This window comes from Macaca nemestrina, chromosome 14 (assembly GCF_043159975.1).
Source record: "Macaca nemestrina isolate mMacNem1 chromosome 14, mMacNem.hap1, whole genome shotgun sequence".
Classification (NCBI taxonomy): domain Eukaryota; kingdom Metazoa; phylum Chordata; class Mammalia; order Primates; family Cercopithecidae; genus Macaca; species Macaca nemestrina.
Window position 1 is genome coordinate 47,749,557 of NC_092138.1, and position 22,747 is coordinate 47,772,303.

General features: G+C 39.9%; 1 protein-coding gene across 3 annotated transcripts in view; it reads left to right on the forward strand.

Moving 5' to 3' along the window:
* The first annotated feature begins 388 nt into the window (after positions 1–388).
* Positions 389–22,747, forward strand: part of LOC105489066 (ADAMTS like 1) — a 950,014-nt gene continuing 927,655 nt past the window's right edge. For 2 of the 3 annotated variants that reach the window (XM_011753699.3, XM_011753700.3), the window contains exon 1: positions 390–718. In XM_011753699.3, coding sequence (XP_011752001.2) covers positions 434–718 — 285 coding nt within the window. In that variant the 5' untranslated portion in view covers positions 390–433. Of the gene's footprint in view, positions 719–22,747 lie in introns of all 3 variants that reach the window. The other variant, XM_011753701.3, reaches the window with a different exon arrangement.

Below are 22,747 nucleotides of genomic sequence, written 5' to 3' on the forward strand. Positions count from 1 at the left end.
CGTCTTGCGGGGCTCCCAGGGCAGCAACAGCACTCGGAGCTCCGAGATCCAGGGAAAGCGCGCTGGGAATGGCTCCTAGGACTGGTTCCTGGGAAAGCGCCAGCGTCCAGGGAGAGCTTTTCCTTCTCGGAGGGCCGGCAGGGTGTCATTCCAAATGCGAGCAAGGTGGGCAGTGAGCGATCCTCCCTTTAAAAAAGAATAAATAAATAGAAGCCAGCGCGCAGCCCCGCTCGGGTTTCCCGAAGCGCGCACCGCTGTCGCTGCAGGGGCGGCTGGATGTCTGCGCTCCCCGCCTCCGCTGGGCTGACACGGGAGGGGAGGAGCAGGAGCTGGAGGGGTGTTGGGGGTGGGGGGAGCGCGAACCGTCCCGAGCCAAGACAAGCAGCACATTCACAAATAACGCCCCCACCCCCAGCGCACGCGCTCCCATTCAATGCAGACCAGCTTCGCGGCCGCGCGGACGCTCCAAAGCCGCGCCGCCTGCCGCAGCACAGCCCTGTCTCGTGGGACGCACGCCCGAGCCCGCCTGCTGGCCGCCGCCGCGGAGCCACTGCAGTCAGCGCAGGAGGCAGCCACCTCTTCCAGGGAGGGGTCTTCCCCGAGACTCCCCTTGGTCCCCGCCATGGGGACCGTGGCACGGCTGGAGGCGCCCCAGCGCCCCGGGTTCCTGGCCCGCCTCCTCGGTGGCACCTGGTGCCTGCTCTATATCGCCGGACAGGTAGGGCAGCCTGTGCGTCTTGCGTCCCTCCGGGGAACTCTGCTTCTAAAACCTGTGCTACAGCGAAAAGCGCTACAGCGTGGGACGTGCTCTCTTCTGCGAAGGTCCATCCTGGGGCTCCGCTGCCGCCCAAACTGGGAACAAGTGGCGCGGGATTGGGGCTAAGGAGTACCCTGGGGTCTATCGGGTCGATCTCTGCGTTTAGTCTCGGCCCAGCCTCCTGGGACCCTGTTCTGGCTTTTCGCCCTTGCCTGGGTCCTGCTTCCAGCCAGGCAGAGCTGGGGCGAGAAGGCGGCGCCTGAGCTGGGGAGCTGTCATCCCCAGCAGTCAGCTGCCCCTCACCCTTTCCGACAGTCCTTCGCGGAGCCCCCTGTCTCGTTCCAGGCTCATGCTTGGGCGGCGCCGGGGAGGCTCGGGTGCTGGGACACTCCTCCTCACTTCCGCCCTTCTGCGGACCTAGTGAACTTGTGACACTGTCACCCTAGGGCCGCCCGCAGCCGAGTGTCGGGGAGCAGCGTTGTAAGGTGTGCGGACGCCGGACCAGGTGGGCTCCCTGGTGCCTCCGCGGTCTAGAAGTGGCTCTGGTGGGTGGGTGTCCGAGGATTGGCCCTGACCACACCCCCTCCGAATCCTCCCAGGGTCTTCTCCAGGGCCAGACAGGGTGTATAAGGAACTGGGGAGTTCTCTAGAGTGGGAAACACAGGCCCCGAGGCGGCGCGGAAGGGCCCTGGGAGAGGGTATCTGATTAATTTAGTTTGCCTGGTAGTGGTTTATCATCACAAGACTTGGAGGAAGCTGCTTAGGGAAGAGGGCAGGGGTCCAGGGTCGAGTCAAACTCAGAATGCCTGCGGTTCCTTGGTTTTCACACTTTCCAGAGTCAGGTAACTTTTTTTTGAAACCCACGATTTGGGCAGTTTGTACATAATTTAACCTCCATAGATTTGCCTTTCACAGGATTACTTGGGTAATTCTGGGAAAATACCCAAATACTCTTGGCCGGAATTACCGCCAGATAGCCTCCCTTTCCTCTGTTTTGCTTATGGAGACTTGTCCAAATAGGGGGATTTCCTTCCCTCACTTTTTCTTAAAGTTTTGAAACTTGTTTTCCGATCTCTATTTTAAAATTTTGATGGCAGTGGTGCATTTCTAGAGTCTGAGGGAGGATCGAGAATGTTGTCTCAGAAGGGCCCAGAGCAGCAGGGATTACGCTCATCAGGAGTAGAAATTTTCAGCAGGGAACACCTGCTTAGATTGGAATATGACAAACAGTTGGAAAAGCTTGTATTAATTATCAGCAAGTTATATTCCCACCATGCTTCGTTCCTTGTCAGGGCTTCCCAGCCCTGGCTGCACAGTAGGATTACCTAGGGGAACTCTAGAAACTTCCTGCGCTAGGACCACACCCCAGCTGGATTACATCAGAATCCTGGTGGGAGAGGGGAGGCTGGGACGTTAGAACTTCTAAAGCTCTTGGGTAATTCTCTTGTGCAGCTGGGTTAAAAACCAATGTGCAAAAATGACCTGCCTTAATGACTTTTTTTTTTTTAGAAATAGAGTTTCGCTCTCGTTGCCCAGGCTGGAGTGCAGTGGTGCGACCTCGGCTCACTGCAACCTCCGCCTCCTGGGTTCGAGGGATTCTCCTGCCTCAGCCTCCCGAGTAGCTGGGCGTCTGCCACGACGCCCGCCTAATTTTTTGTATTTTAATTAGAGACGGGGGGGGGGGGTTCACCATGTTGGCCAGGCTGGTCTCGAACTCCTGACCTCAGGTAATCCACCCGCCTTGGCCTTCCAAAGTTCTGGGATTACAGGCGTGAGCCACCGCTCCCGGCCAGTGTGACTTGTTTTATAGAATCATGGCCCCAGAAGGAAACTTGAAGAACAGTAAAGAAGGCCTGAGACAGACTTGGGAGTCTTGACATGTAGCTTCCAGTCCCCGCGCTGTCCCTAAGCACCGTATCATTTTGGTCGAGGCCCTTACCTTCCACTTCCTCATCTGTTAAGTGAGGGTGTTGGTCTCTTTTTTCACAGGTACTGCCAGCTCTAACAACACCAGGCAGGTTGACATTTGAACCAAATTAAGACATCTTCCGTCTTATTTTTAAACACCCACAAGGTAGAAATTCTACCTTATCATTGATATTTTGCTGCAATATCTGCTCTTATTTGGATCCAGCAAAGATGTTAAACAGGAGCTTGTAGTTTCTTAGACTTGCAGTTTTTTTTTTTTGGTTTTTTTTAAAATGCTTTCCCACTGCCTGTTCAAACTCACTTCAAGTTATTAGGTGCTTTGTTGGCATTCATGACAAGCTGATTTTTCCTAACATTACACACATGTTCTTTCTTGTGCCACTTCTCAACCATTTCTTCTGGATGAGGATGATCACAGCAGATTTGGGTCTTGTGTGCGTGTTGCAAGTGGTTTATTGTTTAATTCCAAATAGATCTTTCTCATTCCACCATCAGAGCTGCTGTCCACATGTGAAGAGCCTGATGAAACTTGTCTGAGAAAGAACAGAAAAGAGTTTAAAGTGGTAGATTGGTTCAGTATCCTGGTAAATGCAAAATGCCTTTGAGAGTTAACTTGGTCAGGTGTTTGTCAGAGCAGCTGTTTAATGTCTTCACTTCGTTTTTAATCGTATGGCCTTATATTTAACCATCAAATTAAACAGATCAGAAATTTGAGGATACTTCAAATCAAGAAGAAATCATTCTATGATCAATAGCCAGTGCCAGATGATTTGAACATTATTTGGAATTTATATATTCTTTAAGCTGTTTTTGAATCAAGGCACTGAATACATGAAGGCATAACAATCAGACCTCCCTTGTAGATATTGTAGCCATAGTGAAAGGAGACTGTGCAATCAAGAGCTTTTGCTACCCAAATGGAATGAGGTTTGAGCTATATTCTCCAAGTAGTCCAAAGAAAAATTTTAATGCAAATAAAAATCATTTGGAAATGCAAAGATTTCTTTCTTCTCACTGGATTTCTGCTTTTGGGGGTTATTTCCCTCTCTGTTCTGACTGGATTACCCTTCTTACAGGATTCTTTTCTTTCCTTGCAACTTAAAGGCAACTCACTCTGTAGGTTCTTATGAAACTGATTATTTTACTGATTAATTTCATTTCATAAGCTGAACCCAGCATGATCCTATTACCTTAATTACTCTCAGATAAGGAAATGCATAATCAACTCATTGTAACCAGTAGATATTATCAATTACTTAACGATTTCTACAGCCTGACTGCAGCAATCCACTGTAAAACGAACAAGGCTGGTCAAGAGGATGTGTTACTAGATCAGCGCAAATCCATTACTGTTGCTTAAAAATGGTACTTGCTGGTAATTCATGTCCTTTTGGTGATATATCTGTGGTAGCTCATTCAAACAGAAAGATTTAATATTTCCATTTACAATGTTATTCTAAATGGTATCCTTGTTAGGAATTCAGTAATAAAATAAATAGTTCCTGGTTGACTGGAAAGAATTGTGCCTTTATGGGCACCTGATTTTCAACTAAAATTCTTGAAGATGACTTGCTTGTTTCTTTTGTTATCCTCATGTATGTTCTTGCTGTTGTTTTTATTTATTTTCATTTTTTACCATAATAAGTTTGCATTGTTAAAAATGCTACTAAGGATTTTTGTTTGCTTTGCATTATATTAAGGTATAAATGGCATATGGTATACTGCACATGTTTAAAGTATACAATTTGATAAGTTTTGACATATGCATATATTCATGACACCATCACCCTAAAGTTTCCTCATCACCCTTTGTAATGTCTTCCTCCCTCCTGTCCTTGAGTCTAGCATCACCAGGCAAATAATGATCACCAGGCCAACATTACCAAGCAAATATTTTGTTACTATGAATTAGTTTTCATTTTCTAGAATTTTATGTAAATGGAACAATCCCTCCTCCTTTAACAAAAAGGAGGCTTTTGGCTTTTTTCCCTCAGCATAATTATGTTGAGATTATTCCTGTTACAGCATGTATCAGTATCTCACTGCTTTTTATTTCTGAGTAGTATTGCATTGTATGGATAGACCACAGTTTGTTGTCCATCAGCATTCACCTGTTGATGGACAGTGTGTCTGTTTCCAGTTTTGCTATTACAAATAAAGCTGCTGCAAACATTTATGTACAAGTCTTCATATGAATACTTGGTTTTACTTGTGTTAGGTAAATACCTAGGAGTGGAATGGCTGAATAATATAGTAGGTGTACATTTAAGTTTTTAAGAAACTCAGTTTTTAAAAAGGTTGTACCCTTTTCTCAGTAGCAGAGTGAGAGTTCCAGTTCCTTTGCATCCTTGCCAATATCTGCTGTGGTCTTTTCTTTTAGTCATCCAAACTGGTATAGCCATAGCTTGTTCTGGGTTTTAATTTGCAATTCTCTAATGATTAATGGTATTGAGCATGTTTTCATACCTTTATTTAGAATCCATATATCTTCTTTGGTAAAATTTCTATTCAAATAATTAGCTCGTTATTGGATTGTTAGTTTTCTTATTGAACTTGGAGAATTATACATTCTGGCTGTGAATGTTTTTTTTTTGTTTTTTTGTTTTTTTTTTTCCACAGAGTCTTTCTCTGTTGCCCAGGCTGGAGTGCAGTGGCATGATCTTGGCTCACTGAAACCTCCACCTTCTGGGTTCAAACAATTCTCATGCTTCAGCCTCCCAAGTAGCAGGGATTACAGGTGTGTGCCACCATGTGTAGCTAATATTTTTTTGTATTTTTAGTGGACACAGGTTTTGCCATGTTGACCAGGCTGGTCTCGAACCCCTGGCCTCAAGTGGTCTGCTCACCTCAGCCTCTCAAAGTATTGGGATTACAGGTGTGAACAACTGTCCAGCCACTATGACTCTCTTCTCGGATGTGTGATTTGCAAATATTTTCTTCCAGTCTGTGGCTTGTCTTTTCATTTTCTTAACAGTGTCCTTTGCTTAGCAGAAGCTTTTAATTTTGACAAAGCTGAATTTATCAAATTGTTTCCTGGACAATTGTGGTTTTGTTCTTGTTTCTAATAAATGTTTGCCTAACCCAAAATCACAGAGGTTTTCTTCTAGAAGTTTTATAGTTTTAGGTTTTTACATTTAGTCTCTTTCATTCTGAGTTAATTTTTGCATATGGTACAGGGTAGGGATCAAAGTTCATTTTTTGGCCTATGGATATTAAATTGTTTTTGCATGACTTTTTGAAAAGACCATCCTTTCTCCACTGAATTGTCTTTGTATTTCAAAAAGCAGTTGTCCATACACGTGTAGGTCTATTTTTGGATTCTCTGTTCTAATCCACTGAAGTATGTTTATTGCTATGCTAGTAGCACACTTTGAGTGGTATAGCCTTATAAAAAGTCTTAATAAATAAAAATAACTTTGTTCTTCATATTTCAAGGACATTGATTTGTCTACCCCATATGAATTTTAGAATCAGATTGCCAATTTAAAGATGCATACAGGGATTTGATTAGGAGTGTTTTAATCTAAAGATATATTTTGAGAGCATTGTCTTTTTACTAATACTGAGTTTCATGACTCATGAACATGAAAATCTCTATAGTTATGTCTTCTAAACAATATTTGATACAATATTTTAGTGTACAAGTCTTACATATTTTCATCAGATTTATTAATATTTCATATGTAATGCCTTTTTTTTTTTTTTTTTTTTTTTTTTGAGATGGAGTCTCACTCTATAGCCCAGGCTGGATGGAATGCAGTGGTGCGATCTTGGCTCACGGCAAGCTCCGCCTCCCGGGTTCACACCATTCTCCTGCCTCAGCCTCCCATGTAGCTGGGACTACAGGCAACTGCCACCACGTCCCGCTAATTTTTTGTATTTTTAGTAGAGACCGGGTTTCACTGTGTTAACCAGGATGGTCTCGATCTCCTAATCTCGTGATCTCCCTACCTCGGCCTCCCAAAGTGCTGGGATTACAGACGAGAGCCACCGTGCCCAGCCTGTTACGCTTTTTTAAATAACATTAAAAAAAATTTTAGTTTCCAATTCTTTTTTGTTAGTATACAAAAATACAGTTGATTTTATATATTCTTTTAAGCAGCTTTATTAAACTCATTAGCTGTAGTTGCTGTGTGCAACAATATGTAGTATATTCCATAAGATATTCCACATAAATGATTGTCTTGTGCAAATAAAGAGAGTTCTTCAAAGTCTTTATGTCTTCTATGAAATTTTTTCTTGTATAATGACAGTGTCTTCGAACCTCCAGTACAAGGTTGGATAGAAGTGGTATGAACAGATATCCTTGTCTTGTTTATCATTAAGTATGATGTTAGGTGTGGGCTTTTTTGTAGGTGCTCTTTATGTCTGAGGAAATTGCTTTTATTCTTCATTTGCTGAGTGTTTTTATCAGAAATGGATTTTTCCTTTTTAGTTTAATATAGTGAGCTACCTTCACTGATATTTTGATGTTCAACCTACGTTGCATTCCTGGAATAAGCCCAAATTGATCATAATATTATTTTTATATATTATGGCCAAGATCATGCCATTGTTGGATTCAATTTACTAAATTTTGTTTAAAATTTTTACATCTATGTCCATGAGGAATAATGTTCTGTAGTTTCCTTTTCTTGAATATCTTTGGTTTTGGTATCAAGGCAATGCCAGCTTCATAGAATAAGTCAGAAAATATTCCCTCATTTTCAACTTCCTGGAATCTGTATATGATTTCTTCCTTAAATGTTTAAGAATTCACCAGTGAAGCCACCTGGACCTAAAGTTTACTTTGTGGGATAACTGTATAATTACAAATTTAATTTCTTTAATAGATATGGGGGCTATTCAGGTTATCAATTTCATTTTGAATTAGCTTTGATTGTCTTTCACAGGTTTGTCAGTTTCATCTAAGTTGTTGAATTCATTGGTGTAAAATAGTTCATAGTGCTCCTTTATTATGTTATTTAATATTATTAGACTATGTAGTTATATTACCTGTATCATTCATGATATTGGTTATTTCTTTCTTTTCCTCTGATGAGTCTGCTTCATAGCTTATCAATTTTATCAGTCTTCTCAAAGAAGCAACTTTTGGCTTAATGAATTTTTCTTTGTTGTTTTTGTTTTCTATTTCATTCATTTCCTCTCTTTTTAATTTTTTCTTCTAGTCTTTGTTTTATTTGGTCTTATTTTTCTAGTTTTGTAAGGTGTATGTTGAAGTCATTGATATAAGGTATTTTGGATTCTGAAACACAGATGTTTAATGATATAAATATTGCCTAAGTGGAGCTTTAGAGGCATATCATAAATTCCTACATGTATTTTCTTTTTTTTTTCAGTTCGTAGAACTTTCTTATAACCTTCTATTTCTTCTTTGACCAATGGCTATTGAGAAATGGTTGTTTGATTTCTAAATATTTGGGGATTATCCAGGTATTTTTGTGTTACTGATTTCTAGTTTAATTGCAATGTGATTAGATGACACACTTTATATCACTTGAATCCTTTTAAATTTATTGACATTTGTTTAATGGACCAGAATTATGGTCTATCTTATTAATTGTTCTGTGTACACTTGAAAAGAATTAAACTTTCTACAAATTTGTGCCACTCCTTTTTTTTTCCTGATCAGTTTAGCTATTGTTTGATAGAATGTTCTTTAAATGTCAATTAGGTCAAACTGGTTAATACCATTGTTCAAGTCTTCCACATACTTACTGATTTTTCTGTATACTTATTGTATCAATGATTGAGAAAGGGATATTGACATCTCTATATTACCACTGTAGACTTGTTTATTTCTTTTGCAGTTCTGTTAGTTTTTGCCTTATTTTAAAGCTCTGTTATTGGGTACATAAATGTTTAGGATTGTTATGTTACCTTGGTGAGTTGACTCTTTATTACAAATAAATGACCTTCTTTATCCCTAGTAATGGTCTGTACTCTAAAATCTACTTTGCCTTTGGCTATATTAATATTAGATAACCATTTCTGATTTGAGATTTTTTTAATAGTTACCTCCATAGTTCTCACACTGTACCTTTAATGTGATCTCCTGACTTACCATATTTTATTAAATTCCCATTATAGTTTGATTTCCTAATTTTCTTTCAAATCCTGCTTTCATCATCCTTTTGTTATCTTTTATCACATTAAAAAAATCAATGATCAGTATTAATATGTTGTAGTGGCAATAGTGAGCCAAGTAATACATTATTATTGTTTTTTTCTAGTACACTTCTTTTTGTAAAAAAAAATTTAATGAGATATAATTCACAAACAACACAATTTATGCATTTAAAGTACATGTTGCTATCGAGGAATCCAGACTCCATTTTAAATGGTTCTGGTTCAATGGTTTTTATTATATTCACAGTCACATTAAACCATCATCACAGTCACTTTTGCAATATTTTTGTAAATTCAAGAAGAAATCCTGTACCCTTTATATTACCCCCTTACTTGCCTCCCACCCTAGCTTAAACAACTACTTACCTACCTTCTTAATAGATTTCCATGTTCTAGATTTTCGTATCAATGGGATTATGTAATATGTGGACTTTTGTGACTGTCGGATTTCACTTAACATAATGTTTTTAAGGTTTTTCCAAGTCATAGCATATATCAGTACTTCATTCCTTTCTATGGTTGAATATTATTCCATTGTATGAATATACCACATTTTGTTTATTTGTTCATCTACTTCTGGGTATTTGGATTTTCCCCACCTTTTAGCTATTATAAGTAATGCTGCTATAAACATTTATGTACAAGTTTTTGGGTGGACAAATGTTTTTATTTCTCTTGGGTATATACCTAGGAGTGGAATTGCTGGGTTGAATAGTACACTGTATTTAATCATTTGAGAAACTGCCAGAGTGTTTTCCAAACTTGCTACACCACTATACATTCCCACCAGCAGTGTATGAAGGTTCTAATTTTTCCACATCCTCACCATAATCAAAAAGTATCTGACTTTTTGATTATAGCCATCCTAGCGAATATGAAGTTATTCCTCATTGTGATTTTTGTTTGCATTTCTCTAATGACTAATGATGTTGAGCAACTTTTCATTTTTACTTAGGTTTTATTAGAGTTAACAATTGCCTTGATTGAAAGAAAAGTTCTTAATTTATGTAACTGTTACTCTTTTCCTCCAATGCTACTGTATACCCATCACATGCCTATGAATAATTTTTCCAAATCCAAAGGCATAATACCAATCAGAGTCAGTTCCTTTGCCCTGCTAGTGTTCCTCCTTTCACACTTGTATGTTGTCTTTAGGTCTGATTGCTTTCTGCATACCCACCCTCATAGCTGTCATACTGAGACTTTGCTTCTTTTATTCTGTTGAACTGGCCTATTTCATAGATTCCACAACCTCCAGAAAATAAAATGTGTATGAAAATAAACATTTTTAAAACTACTTTTGTGTCCAGAAAGTTATTCTACTCTCATACTTATTGCTTATTTTGCATGACATAGACTCTTAGGTTGAAAATAGTTTTCTCCCTGCTGCTACTCCCCTCCCTCAAATTTGGTGGCATCACCACATTCTCTTTTGACATCTCATGTTGCTATTGAGGAATCCAGTTCCATTTTAAATCTAACTCCTGTGTCTTCAGCCTGCATTTTTTGGTCTCTGGAAAATTCTAGAATGTTTTATATCTGACCCTCTAAAGCAAAGGTTGGCAAACTTTTTCTGTAAAGGGAAATAGAGTAAATGTTTTAGGCTCTGTGGGCTATACTGTCTTTGTCCTAACTTCTCAACTCTGCCTTTATAGCATGAAAGAAGCCTAGACAGTTGTAAACAAATGATCGTGGCTGTGTTCCAATAACTATTTACAAAAACAGGCAAGAGGGTAGATTTGGCCCATGGGCCATCGTTTGCAGACCCCTGTGCTAAAGTTTCATGATGCTGTGCCTTGCTGTGGGTTATTTAAATTCACCATGCTAGGTTCTTTGTGGGCTTTCAGTAGATCTATGTCTTTCACTTTAGGGAATATTTATTTTCATATATCTTCAATAATTTCCTTTCCCACATTTTATGTGTTTGCTTTTTGTAAAACTCCTGTTAGTTATTGGGCCTCCTGGGTGGCTCATCATCTTTTAAAATCTTTTGTATTTATTTATTGTTTGTTATACTTTCTAAAGGATTTTCTCAATTTTATTTTCAACAGAGTTATATTTACGTAGATTTTGAACCAATATTCCTAGTTGGAGACAAACTTCACCCATCTCCCTCTCCTTTCAACAGCACCAGGTGCCTCCGAGTCTGAAGCCCTACAGGCCACATGGTCTGGCGTCTCCTCGTTTTATCTCTCTGCCAGCACAATTCTGCTAAGTCAGTTAAAATTCCTCCACCAGTTTTCCATATTCCAAAAATTTATTTGCATCTTTTGCCTGTTGTTGTTGCCTTTCCACTCCTCTTGTCATCTTTATTTATTTACTGTTATTTTAGTAGACATTTGGGAGAGAATGAAGAAAATATGGTGTTCAACCTGCCATGTTAACTGGAAGTTAGCACTATTTATTCTCTTTAATTTCTATTTTTCTATCCTGGTCCAATTCCCAATCTTGTTATAACTCATTCTGGTTATGAGGCACACTTTTCAGAGGCTGATACTTTTTATTTCCTAGTGTAAATAAGACGCTGGTCAAAATTATAAAAAAGACACTAGATTTGTGGTGTAGAGGCCCAAGATCTAGTTCTGGATTTAGTGACCCTTTCTGCAACTAAAAATGTCAGAATTTTCTTTTAGGGAAGAGAGTCCATGCTCACTGACTGCCTTCTGGTTGCCAAACACAATAATAATGGCTCTCTCCATCCCTATTTTTGTTTTTCAATTTTTCAGTAACTGCTCATTTTTCATTCTCTGTTGAAGTAAACATAATCTAACCTATTTGCTTAGAGATACAGCACAGAAATATTTTATTTTATACATTTTGACATTCATATTTGGAAACAGTTTTATGAGAGAACATAGAGTTAACATGATGTAAAGATCTGGCCTTGAAACATCATATGTGGTATTAAAAATTTATTCTCTAAGGTGTGATTGCAGTTCAGGCTTTTTTTTTTTGTGGTGGGGAATGGAGATGAGGTGAAACGAATGGGAAATAATTTTGAATAGTCATTAATTTTGTATCAGTTTTAATGTTTTATTTTGCACTGAGATGATCTCTAAGTGGAGAATTACGCATTTGGGGGGCAGTGGGGTGAGTAGCGCAGGTGTTACCTATTTCTTTTCAGTTCTGCTCAAGACCATAGGATTATATGGCTGGAAGGCATACGAAGGACTCTTTAGCCTTGTGTTTCACAAACTTCAGTGTGCCTAAGTCAGTTGTGCCATGCTGCATAATTCCAGAGGTCACTGAAGAATAGATCTGTGCAACTAAAAGCCGAGAAGTTTTTCACTGCAGATTTCTGAGCCTCACCCTCAGAGATTCTGATTCAATACGACTAGGATAGGTTTAGGGCTATACATTTGTTATAGGTACCCCCTCCATTCCCACCCTTCCCTCTCACCCACATACCGACAGAGGATTCAGACACATTTTGACCAAAGACCACATCTTAGGAAACACTGATATGATCTGTCTTATTTACAGATGAGAGAGGTAAGGTTCTAGAAAGTTGAGTTGACTTGTCCCAGTTTGTTAGGGAGAGAGGTGGGAGTGAACCATGTATCTCATAACTCTGTTTAGTGACTTTTTTCCCATCAGAGCATACGCTATTATTTTAGTGTCTAGTTACATCATGAACTAAAGATATGAACCACCAGTTTAAAGTGTCTTTATTTGTAGTAACTGCAGTTATTTATAAATGGTTTTCAGATGTTTAGGAATAGCCTCAGCTCAGTCACTCTGCAGCAGAGGAATGATCAGAGACATAGGGGAAGGAAAGCCCCTGTCCTTACGCCCCTCTTATAACCTGCTGGAACATGGCTTCTGTGTGTTTTTTCCTCAAGTCATCATGCTCCTGGAAGATTAATAGATACTTGTTTAGAAAACCATCCAAAGCATCCAGGAAGCTGACACTTGACGAAATGGAGAATACGTGCTGCTCAACACCTTCTATCCCCAAGTGCAATGTAGCAACTGTTGCTACATTCTTGGAGGAAAGGAAGGAAATGTTTCATGTGCCTATTATTTAGGATGTTCTCCCCATCTCCACCACAAACCAGCCAAACAAAATACGTGCAGACACGCTCCACTGACTCATGCAGTCTGTGATGTTGTACTGCATATGGAAAGCTAGGAAGTTTTCTTTATTATTAATAATCATTGTCATACAGCTTGTATGTTTTATGAAGAATGATTATTGTGATGTTTCTTTCAGACATCACCTGCAGAGAAATAAAGGTTGTTTATTATTAAAGAGTGCTTATTGATTGGTATAAGATGAAATTCAAATTCTCAGTTTCGAATGCTAGTTTTAAAACTATTATTCAGGATGGACTAGATCACGCTATAATAGCAAACAACCCCCAAATCATGGTGGTTTAACACCACAAAGGTTTATTTTACCACTCAGCCCCATCACCAGTGTGGATTCTCAGGAACGCTTGGCTCACTGCGTGCACTCAGGAATCCATGCTGATGGCAACTCCATCTCAACCCGCATTTCCATAGCCACCTAGGCGGGAAGAAGAGAGTGCTGCTCTGAATAAATACTTCCACTCAGAGGTGACACAGGACACAATGATTTTTTACTTCAATGTAGAACTAATAGATTCACTTTGGCAATCTCCTGCCAATGGTTAAAACAAGAGGTGCTTTTGCTCGCATACTATCGGCCAATCAAATTCAAGAGGCTTGTAAGTGTAATGTTATCATGAATCCAGAATATCCCCTTTCTTGTTTTGGTTTCCACCAATTAGCTTTTCCAGACTTTCAGACTTCCAAGGTGTGGTCTAGATGTTTAAGTTTTCTGACTGTGTGTGTCTATGTGTACAGAGATTCTCTGACATTACAGTGAAACCACGTATCTTTATCTTACCCATTAAAATTATTTTAAAACTTATAATATGGGAGAATATATATAACACAATTGACCATCATGACCACTTTTAAGTTTACATTTCAGTAGTGTGAAGTACATTTACATTGTTGTACAACCATCCTCACCATCCATCTCCAGAGCTCTTTTCACCTTGCAAAACTCAAAGTCTATATCCATGAACAACTCCCCATTCTCTTCTTCCCCTAGCCCCTGGCAACCACCATACTGCTTTCTGTTGATGATTTTGACTACTCTAGGTACCTCACATAAGTTGGAATCACACAGTATTTGGTTTTATTTTGTGACTAGCTTATTTCACTTAAACGTAATGTCCACAAGGCTTATCCATATTGTAGCATATATCAGAATTTCCTTTCTTTTGGGGGCTAAATAATATTCCACTGCATGTATGTATATGTATATATGTATATGTATATATGTACATTTACATACATGCAGTGGAATATTTTTATATAAATGTATATTTAGATATAAATTATATATATATGGCCCTCTATCTATGGGATTGGCATCTATGAATTCAACTTTAGATCAAAAATATCTAAAAATAAACATGGTTGCATCTGTACTGAATATGTACAGACTTTTTTCCTTGTCATTATTCCCTAAACAATACTGTATAACAACATATTTACATAGCTTTACATTGTATTAGGTATTATAAGTAATTTAGAGATGATTTAAAGTATTTGGGAGCTGTGTAAATTATGCTGATATTACACAATAGAAGGGACTTGAGCATCTGTGGATTTTTGTGTTCCTGAGGTGTCTTGGAGTGAATCCCCCTGGATACTGAGGAACAGCCGTATATATACTGCATTTTATTTACTCACGCATTCATTAGTGGACACTTGAGTTGCTTTCACTTTTTGGCTATTGTGAATAATGTTGCTATGAAATTGATGTTCCATTTTGTTTTATGTGTGGTTCTTTTTCTTTTCTTTCTTTCTTTCTTTTTTTTTTTTTTTTTTGAGACAGGGTCTTGCTCTGTTGCCCAGGCTGGAGTGCAGTAGTACTATCAGGACTCACTGCAGCCTCGACTTCCTGGGCTCAGGTGATTCTCCCACCTCAGCCTCCCAAGTAGCTGGGACTACAGGGATATGCCAGCCACGCCCGGCTAATGTTTTTGTATTTTTATTAGAGACAGGGTTTTCACCATGTTTCTCAGGCTGGTCTCAAACTCCTGGCCTCAAGCGCTCTACCTGCCTCAGCCTCCCAAAGTGCTGGGATTACAGGTGTTAGTCACTGAACCTAGTTCTTTTTCTGTATACAAGAAAAGCAACACCTGCCTCTTGAGACTTCTAGTTTACTATTTTGGGAGATCCAGGAAACAATTCTTTTTGAGCTCAATGTAGAACTAATAGTTTCACATTGGAAATCTGCCAATGGTTAAAACAAAACCTGAGCAATACTCTACCACTTTTTCTACCTTTAGCCAAATCAACAGAGCCAAGGAGGATTCCTGTGTTTAGTCTTGTATGTAACCTGCAAATCTTGACATTTTTCAAGATCGGGGACAATATGTTGCTAGGACATTATTTTTCCTATAACAATCTGGGAGTATGACAAAAAGAAATTATATGTTTTGTCAGGCATGGTGGCTCACACCTGTAATCCCAGCACTTTGGGAGGTTGAGGAGGGAGGATTGCTTGAGGCCAGGAGTTCAAGATGAGCCTGGGTGACAGAGCAAGATCCTATCTCTAACAAGAACAAGCAAATAAATTGTATATTTTTTGTGCATCTGACTCATACTATGTGAAGGGAGGTCAAATGTGAATCAGTATTTAAAATGCAAACTAATTGCACACATGGCATGGTGTGTGGAGCAACAGACAAGGTAGAATTTTAGGAAGGGTGCTGAAAGAGAAGGCAACAGATCAGGAAACTCTGCTTACTACTACCTGCTAATTACACAGCTATGGACAAAACAGTTATGTAGCCTTTCCGAGTGTGTGTGTGTGTGTGTGTGTGTGTCCGCGTGTGTGTGTGTGTGCGTGTGTGTGAATTGGTAGAATGAAAGGCTTAGATTACATGATCTAGTGGGTTAAGATCAATTAACCATCAAATTTTAAAACGATGAAGAATAGGGGTTTCTACCCTTTTTAAATATAAAAACTTTTTAAACACAAACGTATTAATAGTTCCTGTTTGGATTTTTGAGAAACAGAAATTGGATCATGGCACTCCCCTGCTTAAAGTCTTCAGTGATTTCCTGCTGCTTTTACATCAGTATTTCTCAGCCTTTTCATTATCACCTCCCTAAAAAGCTTTTTTAGACATTTTATCCTAATCCACTCCACCACCCCCATGAAATCTTAACACCGCATGTACTGTAAGACCTCTTCTGTATCCCTAAGAACCAATTTTTCACCCCTTTGGGGGCATTATTGCCCCCACTGAGAATGCATGCTTCCGAACAAGCTGGGAAACCCTTATTATGGACATCAAGGCCTTGCCTGAGCCAGCCCCTGCCTAGCTCCCCAGGTTCCCTTACTCCTCTTCCTCCCTTCCATCCTCCTCCTCTTCCCCTCCCTCAGCTCCCGTCTACCCAGGTGTCCTGCCCTTCTTTTCTTTCAGTTCCCCAAGGGCACCAAGCGTTCAGGGACTTTGCACTATTTGTTTTCTTTGCCTGGAGGCTCTTTCCTTTATTTTAAATTAATTATTTTATGTTCATCTATCTGGCCTGCAGCTTAAGTATCACTTCCCCAGAAAGTCCTGGCCCTGAACTTCCTTCTGTGTTCGATGGTTTCTGCCATTATTTCTCACAATGCCCATTTTCTTTCTAGCACGTGTTTGCATTTTCTTTCATATACTTCTTTGCATTTTTCTTATATGTCTGCCATCCCCAGTACATTGTACACATGAGGCCGGGGTGGACTCGCTCTGCACTCTATATATGTCACATCTAGTTCAGTGCCTGGCATTGTTGAAAAAAGGATTACTGAAATATTTTTGAGAAAATATGCAGTGAATAAAACTGTCCTGAACTTGGCATTGGTTTTACAGTGAATGTATACATTATTAATTACAGCAGCACCTATGTATGTATGTTATTTAAAGAAATATTAACTACCATAGTAGAAAAATCCTGAAATCTCAGAGTTTTAACAAAATAGTTTCTTTCTCAGTCACATAAAGTCCAGTTGGCAGGGCTGAAGTGGGGGTGGGTGCTCTTCAAGCACCCATTCAAAGGACTGGTTTGATGGAGTCTCTGCCATCTTTAATACATAACTTCCAAGGTCACCCTGGTGCCTGTATCTGGATGACATATGGGGGAAGGGAATGTTGAGAATTGCATGGGGAAATTTTCCTGGGGGTAGTCCTGGGAGTGGAATGCATCACTTCTGCCCACGTCCACTTCTTGTATTCTTTACTAGGCTCAAATCTGTAGGGTCCCATTCCCACTTATCCCTCCGCAAGAAATCAGTTTCATGGTCATACCTCCCAGCATGGGAGGCTGGGAGGATAGCTATGAGTTTAGGAGGTCACACAAACTGGTCTCTGGCACATTGCGCTTGGAGAGTCATATGTGCAAGTGCGTAGTTGATGTCTGGATACATATGGATTCACAAATGACTTTCAAGAATACAGAAATCCTAAAGAATTCCAAGACCCAGAGGATGGAAACCACTAAAAATAAGAGTGTGAGTTTTGTTTGCGGAGAGGGTTTTTGCCCGCTTCATCATTTCAAAATTGTAAGGTAAGATATGGTGGAGTGGGGTTGAGGGGAACCAGTTAGAAATGCACTACATGCGTCTTGACTGAACAAAGCTATTTGTTGCCCTACAGCAGTGAATCTTCCCAGGCTCTTGTGTAGCTGTATTCATAATATGTGCTGATTAGCATCTTGTCAGCTGAATGGAAGCCCAGGTGGGGTTCTGGTTGGACTGCTGGCGGCATTGTCCTTAATAAAATGGGGCCTTTCAACCAATGGGCTATTTTCAGTTCCCAAATCACCTGATAAGTCCTCGTCTTTTGATGAACTACAAATAAAAACCAGTTCTCCATCTCATAGGGGCTGTTAATCAAATAGTGTCTGTCTGTTTAAAGAGAAAAAAAGACCTATTGCATGTCTGGTTCATAATACAACAAGGCAATTGTAACTGAGCTACGACATCATGATACTGTACTTTTATCTGAGCCAAAGCTTACCTGGCCATCCTTCAGATTTGCCATTCTTCCCGACTCCACAGGATAGGAGCAGAAATATGAGCCTGGGTGCTGCTTTTGTGCACAGTTTGTGGCCTCTCTTTTAACTCCATTCCTTAGCAGAAAGAATTCAGAGTTTGGTGGGTGAGGTGGGCTGCTGCATTCTTTCTATTTCAATTGTATTGAGGAGCCTTCGAAATTTTCCATTTTTGTTTTCTTTCATCGTCCATCTAGTTGTAAAAGCTAGCTGTCCCTTTGGAAAAGTTGGGGGGAGGAGACAGCATTTAGAGACAAACTACAGCCTTCAAATAGAAAATGTACAATTAAACTCTGAAATTTCAAAGAAGTTAGTTTGCAAATTGGACATTTTTCAAGAAATGTAAGTATTTCCCACATCCTGCCTCTTTCACCTTTTTTCCTTTTGCATAAGGTGCAGTCTCAGATCGGTGTTGTCCTGTTTTCTGTTTCTGATGAAGCTTTCAAGTGTTTGATTGGCATCTATCAGAAAGTTGTGGCAGCTGTGAACGCTTGTCCAAAAGCAGATGAGAGGGGTCATGGTGACATCCTTCTTGGTTCTTTAATAGGATTAGCAAGGAGGTTTATGCTGAAATCCCATCAAGGGTCAGAGCTAGACAATGAGGGAGCTCCCAAATCCATAGATCCGTCATTTGGCAAAATCTTTACAGCAGTGCTGATTGGCAACAAGCTGGTGAGTAATCATCTTCCCGTGTGTATTTTCAAAACTGCCTCATTTAGAGCAAGACCACAACGTAGAGGCTGTGTGGAAATGGCTCAATGGGACCCCTGCTGTTTGGAAACTTTGCATTGCAGGTCATTCAAATCCACCTGTGCACAGGCTTGGCTTGCCTGCATCTGGCAACGTGCCATTTCCTGCGGGTTTTGTTGTGGGTCTTCCCCCAAGTAGAGGATCTCTGTTCAGAGCAATGCTAATTGGGTGGGATTTCGGGAGCCTCTCAGCCAACCATGAGCTCAAGCAGTTCTTTCTTGCAGCTGTACTCGATTATGTTTTTAGCTGCCACTGTTAATGAGTCAAAAGCCACATCTGTTGAGAGCTGGGCTGGCACTTCCAGGGCGGTCGGCCACCTTTCCATCAGTTGTTCCAAAGATAGTCCTGGGTAGGGAGCAGATGAAACTGAGTGTAGGGTGTTTGGTTCTGTGAGGCTGTTTTGAGGAGGAAAAAAGGGAGAAATGATTGAATTTGCCATTGAGTGGCTAGCCAGTACATTTTATATCTCTTATGCTTTTTTGTCCTGGTTGCTTTTATTTCAATTAGAAAGTCTTCGTGGCAAACTCATTTTTCACTGAAGGTGCAGTAGAGCTATCTCTCTGAGTTTTGAAGACTTTTCCTGTAGAATCTTTCATTCCTTGGGTGATTTCTGAAGCTGAAACTTTGGAAAAGATGACCGGAATAAACTTCCACTAAGTTTATCTCATTCATTTCTAAATCTTTTCTGTGTATTGGGTGGGGATAACTATATTCCCTTTAGTGCAGGCTATCCTGGAAAATATTTTCATTTTGAATACAGCGATCTAAGTAATCAGCTTATTACAATAGACTATTCTCCATGTTGTCCTTTTTTTGAAACAAATACAAGTAAATTGCAAGCACTTTGGAATTTCTTCAGGAATCCATAATCTAGATAGCTCCTCTTCTGTCATGACCATACATACGATTATTTCTTCACATTTTAGGATTCATTTCTTCAAGTGGTTTCGACTTCCTATTTTCTGGATTTGATCCATCACTTATGTCAGATCAATTAGATAGTTAAGTCCTTTGCAGAAAGGACTAAGCCTGGTCCATCATGGTTACAAAATGCCCAGCTTGAAAAACCATGCATGGTAGGTACTGCTTAGATAAAGTTGTGTGTGTTTCTTTTCAGTGCTGTAATAAATTGCCACAAATCAAGTGGCTTAAAACAAGAAAAAAATATTTTCAGAAATCCAAAATAAAAGTTTCAGCAGATGCCATGCTCTCTCCCGTGGCCCTGGGAGAGAATCTGTTCCTTGATGCTTCTGGGTTCTGGTAGCTTTCAGCATTCCTTAGTCTTCCTTGGCTTGTGGCTATATCACTCCACTCTCTGCCTCTGCCTTTATAGCACCTTCTCCTCTGTATGTGTCAAATCTGTCTCTGCATCTCTCTTGTGATGGTATTTGAGAACTCACTGGAATAATACAAGATAATCTCATCATCTGAAAGTCCTTAACTTAAATATTCAGAGACATGAAGTCTTTGCCCATGCCTATGTCCTGAATGGTACTACCTAGGTTTTCCTCTAGGATTTTTATGGTATTAGGTCTAACATTTAAGTCTCTATTCCACCTTGAATTAATTTTCGTATAAGGAGTAAGAAAAGGATCCAGTTTCAGCTTTCTACTTATGGCTAGCCAATTTTCCCAGCACCATTTATTAAATAGGGAATCCTTTCCCCATTTCTTGTTTCTCTCAGGTTTGTCAAAGATCAAATGGCTGTAGATGTGTGGTATTATTTCTGAGGACTCTGTTCTGTTCCATTGGTCTATATCTCTGTTTTGGTACCAGTACCATGCTGTTTTGGTTACTGTAGCCTTGTAGTATAGTTTGAAGTCAGCAAAGACTTGGAATCAACCCAAATGTCCATCAGTGACAGATTGGATTAAGAAAATGTGGCACATATACACCATGGAATACTATGCAGCCATAAAAAAGGATGAGTTTGAGTCCTTTGTAGGGACTTGGATGCAGCTGGAATCCATCATTCTTAGCAAACTATCACAAGAACAGAAAACCAAACACCGCATGTTCTCACTCATAGGTGGGAACTGAACAATGAGATCACTCGGACTCAGGAAGGGGAACATCACACACCGGGACCTATCATGGGGAGGGGGGAGGGATTGCATTGGGAGTTATACCTGATGTAAATGACGAGTTGATGGGTGCAGCACAGCAACATGGCACAAGTATACATATGTAACAAACCTGCACGTTATGCACATGTACCCTACAACTTAAAGTATAATAATAATAAATTAAAAAATAAATAAATAAATAAATAAATATTCAGGGACCCTTTTTCTAGAGATGGGGCAGGGCATATTTTTGGGAGCCTCATCAGTCTACCACACGCATGGATGGATTCTGCATAACATTGTGGTCAGTCATTGGATCTTCATTTAGGCACTTGTATTAGTCCATTCTCACACTGCTATAAAGAAACACCTGAGACTGAGTAATTTATAAAGAAGAGAGGTTTAGTTGGCTCACAGTTCTGCAGGAACTATAGGAAGCATGGCTGGTGAGGCCTCAGGAAACTTACAATCATGGCAAAAGGCAAAGAGAAAGCAGGCTCGTCTTACATGGCTGGAGCAGGAGGAAGACAGAGATGGGGAGGTGCTACACATTTTTAAACAACCAGAATTCGTGAGAGCTCACTATCGTGAGAACAGCAAGGGGGAAATCCACCATCATGATCCAGTCACCTCCTACCATGCCCCTCTTTGAACATTGGGGATTACAATTTGACCTGAGATTTTGGTGGGGACACAAATCCAAACTATATTAACCCTTAACCTCAAAGATTCTTGATTCTGTTTCATTTTTGGTGGGCTGTTTGGTTCAAATCACTTCCTTTTTAATATCCTCTTCTTGTTGTTTCTTTTGTCTTTACAGTATTAACTTATCTGCAGTGAAAATGGCTCCCACTGCAGTGGGAATGACCTTGATATTGGCAGTCTGTGTCATTAATAATGAATTTCACATGTTGTTTGGGACTGAGGACAAAGCACTATCACCATTGAAACTAATCAGGAAGCTGTATGTGGTGTCCAAAGTGGGTTTATTGTGCATATATAGGTTAGATGGCATCAAAGTCTTGTTGTTAAGGTAATTCCCCCATAAACTCAGCTTCTGGCATTTTGCTCTGTAAGCTTTATTCCTGTCTTTAAATTCCCTTCCTCTAGAATTTCCAGTTCCATAATTCTTCAAATCTCTGGGACCTACAAGCCCTATTACTTCCACCTTTTCATGACCCTATTTCCCTCCTTGGCTAGCTAAAATGCTTTGTCAAAGTGTTATAATCACTTCCTCAAATTCCTGCTCTCTCTTTGGTGCACTCACTTGTTTAAGTCTTAACACAGCTTCTGTGCAGATGAATGGCTTGATTTTGATTCATGACCACTGTCCTCAAGTGGGTTTGCATGCTGCTCAACAATGATGCCAAATTTCCCAAAGTCCATCCATTCTCCCACTCCCTTGGATGAATATTTTGTAGATTTTTTTCGTCAGACCTGCCACGTTTCTTTCCCTATCCCTCATAGCTTCTTATTTCATGGAGAAAATAGCAGTTATCAGAAAAAAAGTCTACATTTTCCCCACCTACCTGCATCTAGTTCATGTATTCTGACATACCTCCAGTCGTGATGGATAAACTACCCATTTTCCTGACAAAGACCCATCATTCTACTTGGCGCCCCAGACTCCATCCCCATTTGCCTATTCAAGGATATTCTTCTAATAATTCTTCCCCTCTCTCTGCATCCTATTTCCTTTTTTTTTTTTTTTAAGAAAACTTCTATATTGTTTTAAAAAGTTTTAAAAAAAAACTTTCCCCTGTAAACATATTGTTATTCCGTCTTAAAAGCCCTCTAGCTATTCTCTGCCCCTTCAGTTATCTCTTGTATACTACAGTTATTTACTATTTATTCTTCTCTTATTATCTCTTGAATGGATTGTAGTAAAACTTTCACAGTATTTCTCCTCAGAAACTGCTTTTTCAAGGCCATCCGAAAGATGGCCTTCATATTATTAATATTACCAAATGCAGTGGACAGCTCTCCATCCTCATTTCACTTCACTTATCATTTTAACACACATGGTCATGCC